We start from the raw sequence: 13,009 nt of genomic DNA, 5'->3' as shown, positions 1-13,009 counted from the left end.
GCTGTTTACATTCACATGAATTGTAATTTAAAATTCTCTTTAATAGTAAAGTTGGATTTTAAATGACACTTTTAGAACGCTGGCATTTTTATGCCCAGACCAACTGTGCCTTTCTGCCATTGTCCTGGATCACTTGCCTATGCATGGCCCTGCTGTTGTGGGTTGCATATTGCTTTCAGAAAGTGGACAAATGAAGCCTAGGTTTGAGGGGGGTTCTTCCTAACAGGATGGCTGGTGAGAAGCTGCATCCTACCCTGATTACCTTTCAAAGGACCTTGTCCACAGCAGACACAAAGGAACCCGACAACAGGCCTGCTCTTGCTTTGGTCCCCATAGACAGTTTGGAGCCCAGACCAAGGGAAGGGGAAGAATTGACCAGAACCAGTTTTCGAGTAGTCAAGGCGTTCCCCCAGACATAGGCTGGTGCCAGGTATAAATATTGAACCTCCAGAATCCTTTTTCAAAACACTTGTGAACCTAAGGAAGATTCAGAAGAAGGACTGTCCTGCTGCCAGAAGGACTGCCCTGCTGCTGGAAGAACTGCCTTGCTACCTGAAGAAGGAAGCCTGGCCTTGCTTGCCTTGATCCCAAGCTACCCAGAGTGACCCCACAAGTTAGTTGGCTGACCTCCTGAGCCACAGGGACTCAAGAATCTTCCAGAGTCCTCCCTGCAACTGCCCAGCACCAACTGCTCCAACTGAACCTGCCTGAGCCATGCTGCTGGCTTCTGTTGGAGTGAGTCCTGATCCCCCAAAGCTGCCCCCTAGGTTCTGCATCCTTCGCTGGCATCAATGAGAGCTCCTCCTAAAGAAAAAGGTGAAAATCCTGAAGTTTGGGGTCCTCGTGAAAGGACCAGTTCGTGCCAAGACTCTGCTGCCTGTGACAACTGCCACTGCAAGCCTCCTGCAAGATCTGCTCTTTGCGCCAACAGTGACTGCCCGTGGCGACTGGCAATGCGAAGCTGCAGCGGCGCCCCGTTCTTTGCACTACAGCAACGACCGTCCATGACGTCTGACCTGCTCTTCGCGCCGAAAGCCTCCTCCTCACGTCCTTCTCCAATGCGAACGTAACTCTTCGCGGCCTACTTAAAAAGGTAACTTTTCAACAGGACTAAACTGGTCCCTGTATCCGGCCCGTACTCCAGTGCGGTCTGTCTGACCTTGTGACTTTCCTGCTGTCCAGCCGACCAGATGACTGGGAGTGTTGCTTTCTGCTTCTTGGTGCTATTTTCACTTAAAAAACTTTAAAAATCAATATCTTTGGTTCTTTTAACTGCATTTTATGGAGTTCTGGCATTATTTACACTATTTATTCTTAATTGGTTTGTGATTTTTCTTGTATGGTGTTTTCTCTTTATTACTGTCTGAGTACTACTTAGATACTTCACACTCTACCAGAGGGTGAAGTACAGGTTAATTTAGTGTCTTTTGTGGTTCACCCTGACAAAGATTGTGATTGTTACCGGAGTTGGCCTTCCACCTCTCACAACTAACAACCCCATTTCTTACAGAAACCGCCGAATATAATGCAGTGTCTTTTACTCTAGTAAGAGAAGTCACATGCAGTACTTAGAAGAAGAACGTATTTACAGTTCTAGCAAAACTCCAAGGAGACAAATCAATGTTTTTTTAAAATGTATTTATTTTCTTTTACTGGGGTTGCCCCACTCCCTGGCGATCCCCAGAACATGACCACAATGATACGGAGAAGGCTAATTAACCAAAACATTACTTCTGACTTAAAACATGAGATTTAAATGTTCTCAAAGGTTCTGTGATGAACAAGATCAAATTGTGGAGACTACCAAGAAGTTACAATCTCTGTATGGTTGCCTTCCTCCTGGATGAGGCATAGTGAAGTTATATATACGTTGTATGGTGTTTCAATGTTGTTCTCATATCATTCTTGTGTTTTACTTTCTTTAGATCAAGTGCTCTAACTAGTTGATGGAAAACTATGACATACATTTAGATGAAATCAGTACTTTGTTGTATTAAAGGGGGCAGTATAGTTTGAACTTCGACCCCATGACCCTTTGGTTGATATTAAAAAAACTGTAAATTTTCAAGTACTGCCCCTGTGGCAGTAAAGGCATATTATGATGGAGCTCACATAATCAATCGCCATTCCTTGACACTGTTTTAGGCCTGGGATGTGATAAGACGCGTCACGGAGTTACACTACAGGAATGGAATGATCTCCTGGACCAAGATTTTGAAGCACAGTTAATATTCCGACATCTCCTCGGAGTCAGAGAATTGATGATGTAAGTAGACTGAGGCAGGTGTGAGCTGAGGCACATTTAGGGTCTCGGCTAAAAATGTGGAACTGAACCAACAACTGTATTTATGAATCAGGGCACACTTAAAACAGAACGAAAACAAAGAGTAGCAGCAGGCACATTTGTATATGGCAACGCATTCTGATATTTAGGAACGTTTAGGGATACAGGACAAAAAAGTGATTGAACACAGGGAGGTGGAGAAACAACAAGTCGAATATGAAAAGCTGCCAATAGAGTTTGAGCCAGAGTCATCTTTAAAGATAGGTGGGGTGGAGCAAGAGCATGGGCACCTTTAAAACTATAGTGAGAAACAAAATTTAAGAGAGTACTGGAAAGGAAGCCAAATCATAGGGAGGAGAAGAAGGGTCAAATGCAGGGGCGTCTCCTCTGTTGGAGTGGAGGACCGTTGCCCCACTTAAAATCCCCCAAATCTCCATGAAAAAGAAAATGGTAGTTTATTACCATTTTATTTTTCATCCCCGTCCCGAGCCAAGCGCCAGTATGCGGGCAGAGTATCTGCTGAGTGACAGCAGCAGGGATGTGGGTGAGCTGTCTAGGCACTTATTTTTAAAGTGCGCATGCATGTCTTTTTGGTCGGCCTTCTTGAGACAGCCAGCCACACATGCGCACTTTAAACATCTCAAGCCCAACTGTCTTATGACAGCTGGGTTAGAGTAAGTGCTGCCCTCCAGGGTGCTGTGGAGCGCCAAGTGAGGCCGCTCCCTCCAATCAGGGCGCTGCTCTCACAGCATGAGAGCAGCACCATGATTGGTCAAGGGAGTTCCAGGCTCCAGCTTCCAGTTCCTGTGGAGGTGCGGAGCGGAGGACGTTGTGTTTGGCCGATACGTTTTTGTTTTTTTTGCGCGCCTGCCAGCCTTCCCTTAACCCTTATAGCCAACCGCTACTGGTCATATAAGTAGATATTGGCAGCGCTAAAAAGAAACAAATAGCAAAATTAAAGATTAGCTTTAGGGGTAAAAGAGAGCAAGTGAGGAGACCAAGGAGCAAAGAAGAACAATAATCAACTCATGACAAAACACATTGTGAACAGTAGAGTTAGTAGTTGAAAGTGTGGTATAATGTTATTTTGTGGTGAGAGCAGTGGTAGAATTGTGAAATATTAAGACTAGATTGCGTCAAAGACTAACCCAAAATTAGGATCTATAAATCAAAGATGGAAAGCAGACGCCTGGAAAAAACCTCAAATGAAGTAGGCAGGCATAGGAATTTGAATCAGGAAAAGACGTACTTCAGTTTCAGAAAATGTTAGCCATACCATGCTGATAGTCAAGACCTAGTCACGGTTACAAATGGAATTATGTTTGAAATCGTGCAAGACAATTTATGGTCAGGCGAGTAGATGTAGATAGCTTGTAGGGATAGAAATTACAGAACTTAACCACTGTATGTATCCTCAGGGTGTCAATGGAGAACATGGTGCACAGGCTAAGGTAGTTGGATCTGGGAGAGAGGGGGCAAGAAATATTTTGCTTTTGTTGACTTTTTCAAAACTAAGCAGTAGCTCTTTATTGAAAGTAAAGTCACCAGCTACTGGTGTGTAATATCTTAGAGTTTCCTTTGGAACAAAAAAAACGAAGAGCTATCCAAGGTGAAATAACAGCTACAAGAAATACTAGGCGCCGTGCACCTAGTTCAAGCGGACATCTGAACAGTCAAGTAGAAAAGCTTTCATAAGGACAGTACAGAAGCAGCTGTTAGTCCTGCATCCTCCTGTCCAGAGAAGGGATGTAGCATTCTCCTGCATGAGATAAGTAAGCATGCAGGAACGCGAGTAAAATGTAATAAAGCAATCAAATGAAAAGGGGTGGGACATTCCTGTTGGTTGCCGTGAAATTCTGTGGCATACAAGGCTTAGAAGTGCCTGCCAATGTTTCCTAAGGCTCGTGACTATTTTACCTACATGATGAGGTACTAGCAACAAATAGGTGTGCTGTGCAAGCAAGTACAGTGGAATAATATAGAAGTACAATAATCCCACTTTGCTTAGATTGAGAATCTCACAATATAAACTGTTATTATTGTTGTGGAAAAATTAGTCGTGATCAAAGGAACTGGGCATGAATTAGCTCATGAATTACTTGTATCAAACACAAATTGGAAAAGTTATGCAGATTCTGTGAATTTATACTAGGATCTGGACTGTGGTCATTTTAAGGGCCTCATTTATTAAGCCCTGTGCCACATTTACGCTGCCGTTGTGTCACTTTTTGTGACGCAGCAGTGACGTAAATAATGCTCCACGTTACGCCATATTTACAAAGTGACGCATCTCAGCAGATCGTAAACCCCTGCGCTACATTATACCTGCGTCAGGTATAATATATGCAAGGTGGGCGAGCTTTTGCATCAAAGCCTCGTAGAAGTGGCGTATTGAAATCTATAAGTTTCAGTGCACCACTTCTAGGACGCCATTGCGTCAAAAGCTTACGCCTGCCTCATAGCAGGCGTAAGGGTGAATCAAGCCCTTTCACATGGGGCTTGCCCCATGTGAAAGGACACATTCCTGGAGTTGCGTCTGCTTTCAGACACACCCCAGCAATGTGTCACTTTTGTGCCCACAGATACGTCAGTAATACTGACATATCTGTAACTCCTTGCGACATGATGCGCCATACTGTAAATACGGCGCATCCATGGTGTCACAAGGAAGGCGCACTGAGAAGTGTTGCATTGCTGCTTTATCATAGCGATGCAACACTTCTCATGAGACACTTTTCATAAATTAGGTCCTAAGTGTGTTAACCCTTCCCAATGGCAATAATAGCAGTCAGTGGTATGAACCCCTCAGATCAGCCACAGAGGAGGGAGCTACTTCAGGAAAACATGTCCACCATTTGTATGACAACTCGAGATGCGGCTGGAATGCCAGAGGCAGTGCCTCTGCTGCCCCAGCTGCATGGTAACAGGACCATCACACTCTACATGATCCACTTAGCGTTATGGTTCTACCCAGGAAGGGGAGTGATTCTATTGTGTGCTGTAATTAGGTGCATACATACTGAGCCAGTGTTTAACAAATAAATGCATGCACATCTCAACAATTTCATTTTTGTTGTTTTTTTTATAAAGGGAAAAATACCTGGCACTGCTGAAGGAGAACAGTGTGAAAACTCCTCCAGGTAAGCATGCCAAATTTTATAGTGTTACAAAACACTATAATCTCACAGACCATGTTTGAGAATGGGACATTTAAGAAGGGTCTGTGTGTTTCAAAAGCTGTCTTGAAATGTGCCATACATAATTCTGAATAAGACATGAAATAATTGTTTTAATTAATTACCCCTGAAGAGGGCCAATAGTTATGTATGAACATCAAAGACACAGTAGCGTATGACAATTTCAGGCATTACTAAATAAGGATTATAGAAGGAGAAGCAACATGTAAATTACATAGACCCCACATATGCACAGGTCAGACCATGAATGCATCAGTCTAAATGAAAATGGTTCTTCAAAGAGTCCCAAATCTTAGCATGCTTGCGAGAGCATCCAAGAGACTAACATAACGTTTTTGGAGTAGCGTACATCTGTGCATGCCCCTCACCCACTCTCTCAGAGGTGGAAAGTGTAAGGCTCTCCTGTGTTGCATTGTGTCCCAAGTACAGCCAGTGACGGCTCTTCCACTAAGGTGAAGGAGCATCGCCCCACTGCGTTGCAGCAGTGAAGGAAAGGAAAAATAAAATCATAATAACGTGATGTTATTATCATTTTATTTGCTGCGTCAGTATGAGGGAGGGTGGGGCTGCTCTGCTAATAGAGCAGGGCAGGGGAGGAGTGGTGGGCACACCGAAGTGCCCATGATGCTTTGGCCAGCTATCTCGGGCGGGCCTTACAGTCATGCGCACTTAGCATGTTCTTCGCCCAGGTTGCCCTGTCTGAGCACTGAATTATGGCACTCAGACCAATCACAACTGCATTGCAGCGTTGTGATTGGCTTAGGGGAGTCGATCACAGCGCTGCATTTCAGGGGAGCCTGGCTGCTTTCTTTTTGGCCGACGGAGGAGAGGCGACGTGGGACAGAGCAGCAAGGAGTTAAGTGTATTTTTCTTTTGTTACACTCCCTAACCTCCTCGCCCCATCCCACCACCCCAGATCCGTGCTGGCCACCACTGAGTATAGCAGCATTTTGTGTGGAAATTGGCATTGGTATCTTCAAATATCTGCTAGAAGCACACTTTCAGGTCACCTGAAACTGGCCAACCAACGACCCTTCCCAGAGACTTCCAGGCTTTCTTGCAGAATTCTTGGATGAACGGGCATGCCCAAATTTGCTGGACGGAAATGTGTTTGTGTTCAAGTATATATATCACCAAACAAGAGAAAGTTCCTCCTGGGATCGAGCCCGTAGTCAGGTGGTGCGCAAAGCAGGTGAAACCACAGCCGGACAAGTTGATCCACAGAGAAATCCAGTAATGCGCACACTCGGAATGATGTTTTGCTCGTGCAAAAAACGTTATTGCTCAGTTGCTACGCGTTTTGACAGTAACACTGTCTTGATCACACACCGAGTGCTCACATGAGAGTGCATTACATAGAATAAGGTAACACAAAGAAAGGACTTCTGGCACACCATGTTTCAAAATCAATACAGAAAGAAAGTGCAAAACTGGCAGGCATCTTCTAACATGTACATTTACTTAAACATACTGCATGGATGTAGTAATATTGCTTCTCAATGCCGGTGGCACATCATGTGCATACAGTTATCTGGCCAAAGTGCGATACAGAAATAGACACAGTGTTGGTCATAAACAAAAGAAGGGATTCAAAAGGCGGGTAAGGTCCGTGGGTGTGGGAGGGCTGCTGAGGGCGGTGGGCCACCAGGTGTTGTCCCATGCAGAAGGGGAGGGTCCGAGGACAAGGACTTCTGTCTTCTCCAAGATGAGCTTCAGGCAGCTGCTGCTCATCCAGGTTGTGACGTCCTTCATTCCTTCCTGGAAGCTGAGTCTGTAGATGAGGGGTTCTTGGTAAGGGAGAGGATGAGCTGGGTGTTGTTGGCGTAGAATACTATGCTGAGTCTGACAATGGGGGCGAGGGGGCCTTGTAGATGTTGAAGAGTGTGGGCCTGAGCAATGATCCTTGGGGTACTCTGCAGCTGATCTCTGTGGGGAGGAAGTCTGATTCTTTGGGTTCTGCCAGTGAGGAAGGAGCGGAGCCAGTCGAGGGCAGTCCCCTGTATGCTGGTGTCCTGGAGTCTGGCGGTGAGAGTGCAGTGGGAGGTGGGGTCGAAGGCTGCAGAGAGGTAGAGCAGGATCAGGGCCGTTGTGTGTCATTGGTCGAGGAGCATCCGGATGTCGTCTGTGGCAGAGAGTAGGGCAGTCTCGGTGCTGTGGTTGCTGCAGAATCCGGATTGGGAGGGGTCGAGGATGGAGTTCTCTTCTATGAATTTCGTTAGTTGGACTTTAACGATCTGTTCTTTGACTTTGGCCGTGAAGCGGAGGAGAGATATGGGTCGGTAGTTCTTGAGGTCTGTTGGATCTGCTGAGGGTTTCTTGAGGAGGGGCTTGAATTCTGCACGTTTCCAATCTTCAGGGAATGTTCCTTCTACGAGGGAGGCGTTGCTGGTGCGTTGTAGCTCCGGTGCGATGTCAGCAGAAGCTCTGTGGCAGATGTGCGGAGGGCAGGGGTCCATGGGGGCTCCTGAGTGAATGCCTTTCTTGGTCGATGTGGTGTCTTCAGTGGTGACTGGGTCCAGGAGGAGATGATAAGCCTAGCATAGTGCGCCTTTCCCTTTGCGTTTAAACCTTCACAACAGGTGAGGCCACTTACATGAACAAATTACTTTCTATGCAGTCTTTTTTCCAATGTTCACCATGTTTCTAATTATGCCTTCACTTATTGTAATAAAATTTATAAAATTCAGCGCAATGGTATGGTTTTGCAGTTTATATATTTACAATAACAAGACTGTTATTTTCAGTTTGTTCAATAAATATATGTATATATATTCACTGAAAAAAAAAAGGTTACAGGGACGTTATAGTTAGGCTCAGGTTTCACATTTGAGATGTCATCAGTGATATTACTGATCATGTCATGAGTGATGTAATATTTGAGGTCATAAGCAGTGTATTGCGGGGGGCGCGAGTTATAGTTAGCTCAGTTATCTACAACTCCTGAATTTCACTGGTTTTGTATGAGTGAAACCTGAGCCTAACTATTACGTCCCTGTAACCTTTTGTTTTTTCAGTAAATTTCAAAAAAAAAAAATCGCCCATTTCTTAACTATAACGTCCCTTTAACTTTGTGTTTTTTCAGGGAATTTCTAAGGTTTTTTAAATGCTAATTTCTAATTATAACGTCCCTGTAACCTTTGGTTTTTTCAGTGAATTACTATGGTGTTTTAAGTAGTAGTCGTGTTTGCAGAGTGGTGGAGAAAGGGGGCAGGGCCTCTGCCTAGCTCACAGGAATCCCTCTGTGTAGGGCTTCTTAACCCCCAAGGTCCCTCAGGAGTATAGTGGACTTCATCCGCCAACCAGTAGTGCGTCAGGAGCCATGTTTACAGAGTGGTGGAGAAAGAGGGCATGGCCTCCGAAGACCTCTTAGCAATTCAGCTGTGTGGGGCTTACTAGAGGTAACAGCAGGGTTAGTTGCTCCCCAAGGATGTCTTCCAAAAGGCATGTTTTAATATATACCAAACAAAATGGTGGTCGCCATTTTGGATCAGTAGATAAATAAATAGAATGTTGCATGTGTAATTCCCTAAGTCTGTGCATACGTGGTGATGCTTGAGCATGCATACTTCATCACAGATGCACGCGCTTGGTGAATGACGCACCCAGCAGCGGTGGCCATTTTGCCGGTTTGGTTTTCCTTTTTTTTTGCTGATGCTACACACCATTATCTAAAAGCCTCTTGCTTTTTTGCTAATGTTCCACATTGGCAAAGCCAATAGGTCAGAAAGATGAGACCTACTGGTTTGCAAATGCTTCCTTTTGTCTTGCATTCATTTTGATTTTTAAATTCTAATCCTTTGTAAGAAGCAGAGGAGACCCCCACAAGAAGTGGGATGCTTGCAAGCTGAGTTGTGCTAGCTGACTTTTTCAAATGGAATAAAACAAATAATCAATTCAGCAACTTGAAACTGGTCCTACATAGGTCGAAGACTCCTTCAAACTCAAGTGGTCTTCTGACCTGCTGTTAACTTACGTTTCGAGCACAACACTTGATTTTGACCTTGAAGCCATCTACTATCTCAAGTTTACTACTAATTCACTAGGTGTTGAGTAGTAGTATGGGGACATATAAAAAAAATCGAAATCAGGTGTTTGTTAAGCGCGACTACTCACCCGTAAGGGTCTCAAGGCGCTGGGGTGTGGGGGGATTCGCAGGTTCCAGTCCATCAATGAGGGGGTCTGTGGAAGAGCCAGGTTTTGAGGTTTCTTGCGAAGATGGGGAGCGATGCTATCTGTCTGAGGTGGAGCGGAAGGTAGTTCCGGGCTCTGGCCGCGAGGAAGGAGAATGAGTGGCCTCCCGATCTGGTCTTTCTGGTGCGGGGGACCACTGCGTAGGAGAGCTGGGCTGATCGTAGGGTCCTTTGGGATGCGTGGAATTTGAGTCGGCTGTTCAGGTATGCTGGTCCGGTGTCGTGGAGGGCCTTGTGAGCGTGGGTTAGCATCTTGAAGGTGACTCTAGCTTCGATGGGGAGCCAGTGGAGTGTTCGCAGGTGCTGGGAGATGTAGCAGTGTCTTGGCAGGTTGAGGACCAGTCTTGCGGCGGCGTTTTGGGTGTTCTGTAGTTTGCGGTGAGGTTTTTGTTTATTCCGGCATAGAGTGCATTGCTGTATTTGAGCCAGCTGATGACCAGGGCGTGAGTGGCAGTCTTTCTGTGTTCGATGGGGATCCATTTGAAGGTCTTACGTAGGAGGCGGAGAGTGTGGAAGCAGGAGGACGAGACGGAGTTGATCTGGCGGTCCATTTTGAGCTCTGAGTCCAGGATGAATCCCAGGTTGCGTGCATGGTCCGTGGGGATAGGCGGGCTTCCGAGGGTGGGGGGCAACCAGGTGTCATTCCAGGCATCTGGGTTTGGGCCCATGATGAGTACTTCCGTTTTGTTGGTGTTTAGTTGTAGGCAGCTGTTTTTCATCCATTTGGTGATGGCTTCCATGCTTCTTCGAAAGTTGTGTCTGGTGGTGTAGGGTTCGTTGGATAGGGAGAGGAGGAGTTGGGTGTCGTCTGCGTATGACACAATGTTGAGTCCGTAGGTTCTGACAATGGGGGCGAGCGGAGCCATGTAGATGTTGAAGAGCATAGGGCTGAGCGAGGACCCCTGGGGGACTCCGCAGGTGGTAGGTGTAGGGTCTGAGAGGAAAGGGGGGGGGGGATTCTGACCCGCTGCGTTCTGCCGGAGAGGAAGGAGTGGATCCAGTCTAGGGCCTTGTCTTGGATCCCTGCATCGTGGAGTCTGCGTATTAGGGTGCGGTGAGAGACTGTGTCGAACGCCGCTGAGAGGGGAACAACCTTTACAACGCAACTTTTACAACGCACTACCATTACAACTAAACTGTTACAACGCGAGTGCATTGACAACGCAGGTCATTACAACGCAAGTCTTTACATCGACTTGCACTAGATGGCGTGCTAACATTAAAAATAGTGTAGTTTACTATCCCAACACCTTCCCTACTGTTACGTGGACTGGAGTTAGAATAGTAAATTACACTTTTTTAATGTTAGCACGCCATCTAGTGCAAGTCGATGTAAAGACTTGCGTTGTAATGTCCTGCGTTGTCAATGCACTCGCGTTGTAAAACTTTCGTTGTAACAGCATGCGTTGTAACAGCATGCGTTGTAACGTCATACATCCCCGCTGAGAGGTCGAGGAGGATGAGGGCTGCTGTTTTTCCTTTGTCCGGTAAGGTACAGATGTCTGTTGCGGCGAGGAGGGCTGTTTCCGTACTGTGTTTTTTTCTGAAGCCGGATTGGGAGGAGTCGAGGATGTTGTGCTCTTCAATGAACGTGGCGAGTTGGCTGTTGATGGCTTTCTCAATGACTTTCGCTGGGAACGGGAGCAGGGAGATGGATCTGTAGTTTTTGAGGTCTGTGGGGTCCACCGAGGGTTTCTTCAGGAGGGGGTTGATCTCAGCATGTTTCCAGTCGTCCGGGAACGAGGCGGTTGCCAGGGAGCGGTTGATGGTGTGGCAGAGCATGGGTGGGATGGTGTCGGCGGCTCTGTTGAAAATGTGGTGGGGGCAGGGGACCGTGGGGGCCCCAGAGTGGATTGACTTCATCGTCTTCAGTGTGTCTTCGGTGGTGAGGGCTGTCCAGTTGTCAATCGCTGGCTTCAGGGTGTCGGGGGAGGGTTGCTGAGCGTTCAGTGTGTTGGTTGTCTTCGTCGAAGTTGTCGTAGATGCTCTTGATTTTGTGGTTGTAAAAGGTGCTGAGTTTGTCGCAGAGGTCTTGTGAGGGAGGGATGTCGGTGGACTCACTATTGGGTTGGGCGAACTCCTTGATGATGTTGAAGAGTTCTTTGCTGTTGTGTGCATGAGTGGAGATTCTGTCTTCAATCTTTTTTTTCCTCGTTTTTCTGATGAGTTGGTGGTGGGCGTTGGTGGCGCTCTGAAGTTGTTGTGGGCTTCTGTGGATTTGGTGTTCCTCCAATACCTCCTCATACCAATATGACTAGGCTGGAAAACAAGCAGTAAAAGAATGTCATTATTTATGGAACTTAATTCATTGTCTCTGCTTCTCCCCAGACTCTGAAGATTGTGACCGTACAAGCCAACTGTTCCGGGTTCTGCAGGACCTCGAGGATGCCCATCACTTGGCTGTGGAAGACTCATCAATGCTGGCTGCCAGGGACAAGAACCAATTATTGGAACTGCAGACATGACTTATGCCTATCAGTTGTTTGTATTGTATAAGATGCCAATAGTTTTATTTCTTTACATTAAAAATGAAGACTTAATCTGTAGAATGTATCAAGGCTGCCAAAATCATATGTAATTATAATGAAATTTCCTTTAAAGAAAATGGTGCTAATGTATGTTGTGTTTTTTCATACTTGTGTATTTTTGGGGTCTGTCTAATTTAGCAGCTGTGAAATGTGAGGTTGGGAGCATGTACCTCGTAGGTTTACCATGCACTCACTAAAAGGATCGTGCATGAGCATTACTGCAATAAATCTGCCCCAACTCTCTTCTGCTTGCTCGACCATGGGGAGCAGAAGATTGTTCATACACTATTTGCTGTTAACAAGCTTTGTTGCGTCGTCTAGAGCTTCTAACTTTTAGCCTGTGAAACCAGGTTGTAATCTCAGCTTCGGCTCAACATCTGGTTTTGGGCAAATCGCTTAATCTTCCTTTGCATCAAAAAGGTGAGATTCTGCTTCTCTTGTAAAGTTGTCGAATGCCCCCTGTTCAAGTTATATAAAACTAAAAAAAACACTATTTTTATCCAGCATTGTAGGTTATTCCGAGCAAAAGAGCAGGTAGGTAAGGCAAAAGAGCTTTTCAGCAGGTGCCATCTGCCATTCATGAAAGCTGAAACAGCGATTTCAAAGAAGCCACTTTTTAGGTCTTGCCTAGAAGACACTGGATGCGATAAACTTGTTGTAGGCTGACCAAAAACCTGTAGTGGGCTTACAGCCTGCCTATTGCTTATCATTAGTTGGCATGATTTATTCTTTTTTGCTTGCTTCTTATTCAATTATTTTTCTTGTCCCATCTTGAGCGGAACCAGGTTCTAGTCTCAGCCTCAGCTCAAC

At 45.8% G+C, this 13,009-nt stretch overlaps 1 protein-coding gene across 1 annotated transcript in view; it reads left to right on the top strand.

The window, feature by feature from the left end:
* The window catches only part of LOC146858950 (ras GTPase-activating protein 4-like), a 436,965-nt gene extending 424,689 nt beyond the window's left edge, over nt 1-12,276 (top strand). The window contains exons 19-21 of the mRNA XM_085649601.1: nt 2,146-2,266; nt 5,375-5,424; nt 12,000-12,276. Of these exons, the coding sequence (XP_085505727.1) occupies nt 2,146-2,266; nt 5,375-5,424; nt 12,000-12,136 (308 nt within the window). The 3' untranslated portion in view covers nt 12,137-12,276. The remainder of the gene's footprint in view (nt 1-2,145; nt 2,267-5,374; nt 5,425-11,999) is intronic.
* Nucleotides 12,277-13,009: the final 733 nt, after the last annotated feature.

This window comes from Triturus cristatus, chromosome 3_2 (assembly GCF_964204655.1).
Source record: "Triturus cristatus chromosome 3_2, aTriCri1.1, whole genome shotgun sequence".
In the NCBI taxonomy this organism is placed as follows: Eukaryota; Metazoa; Chordata; class Amphibia; order Caudata; family Salamandridae; genus Triturus; species Triturus cristatus.
This window is presented reverse-complemented; position numbering and strand designations above follow the sequence as displayed.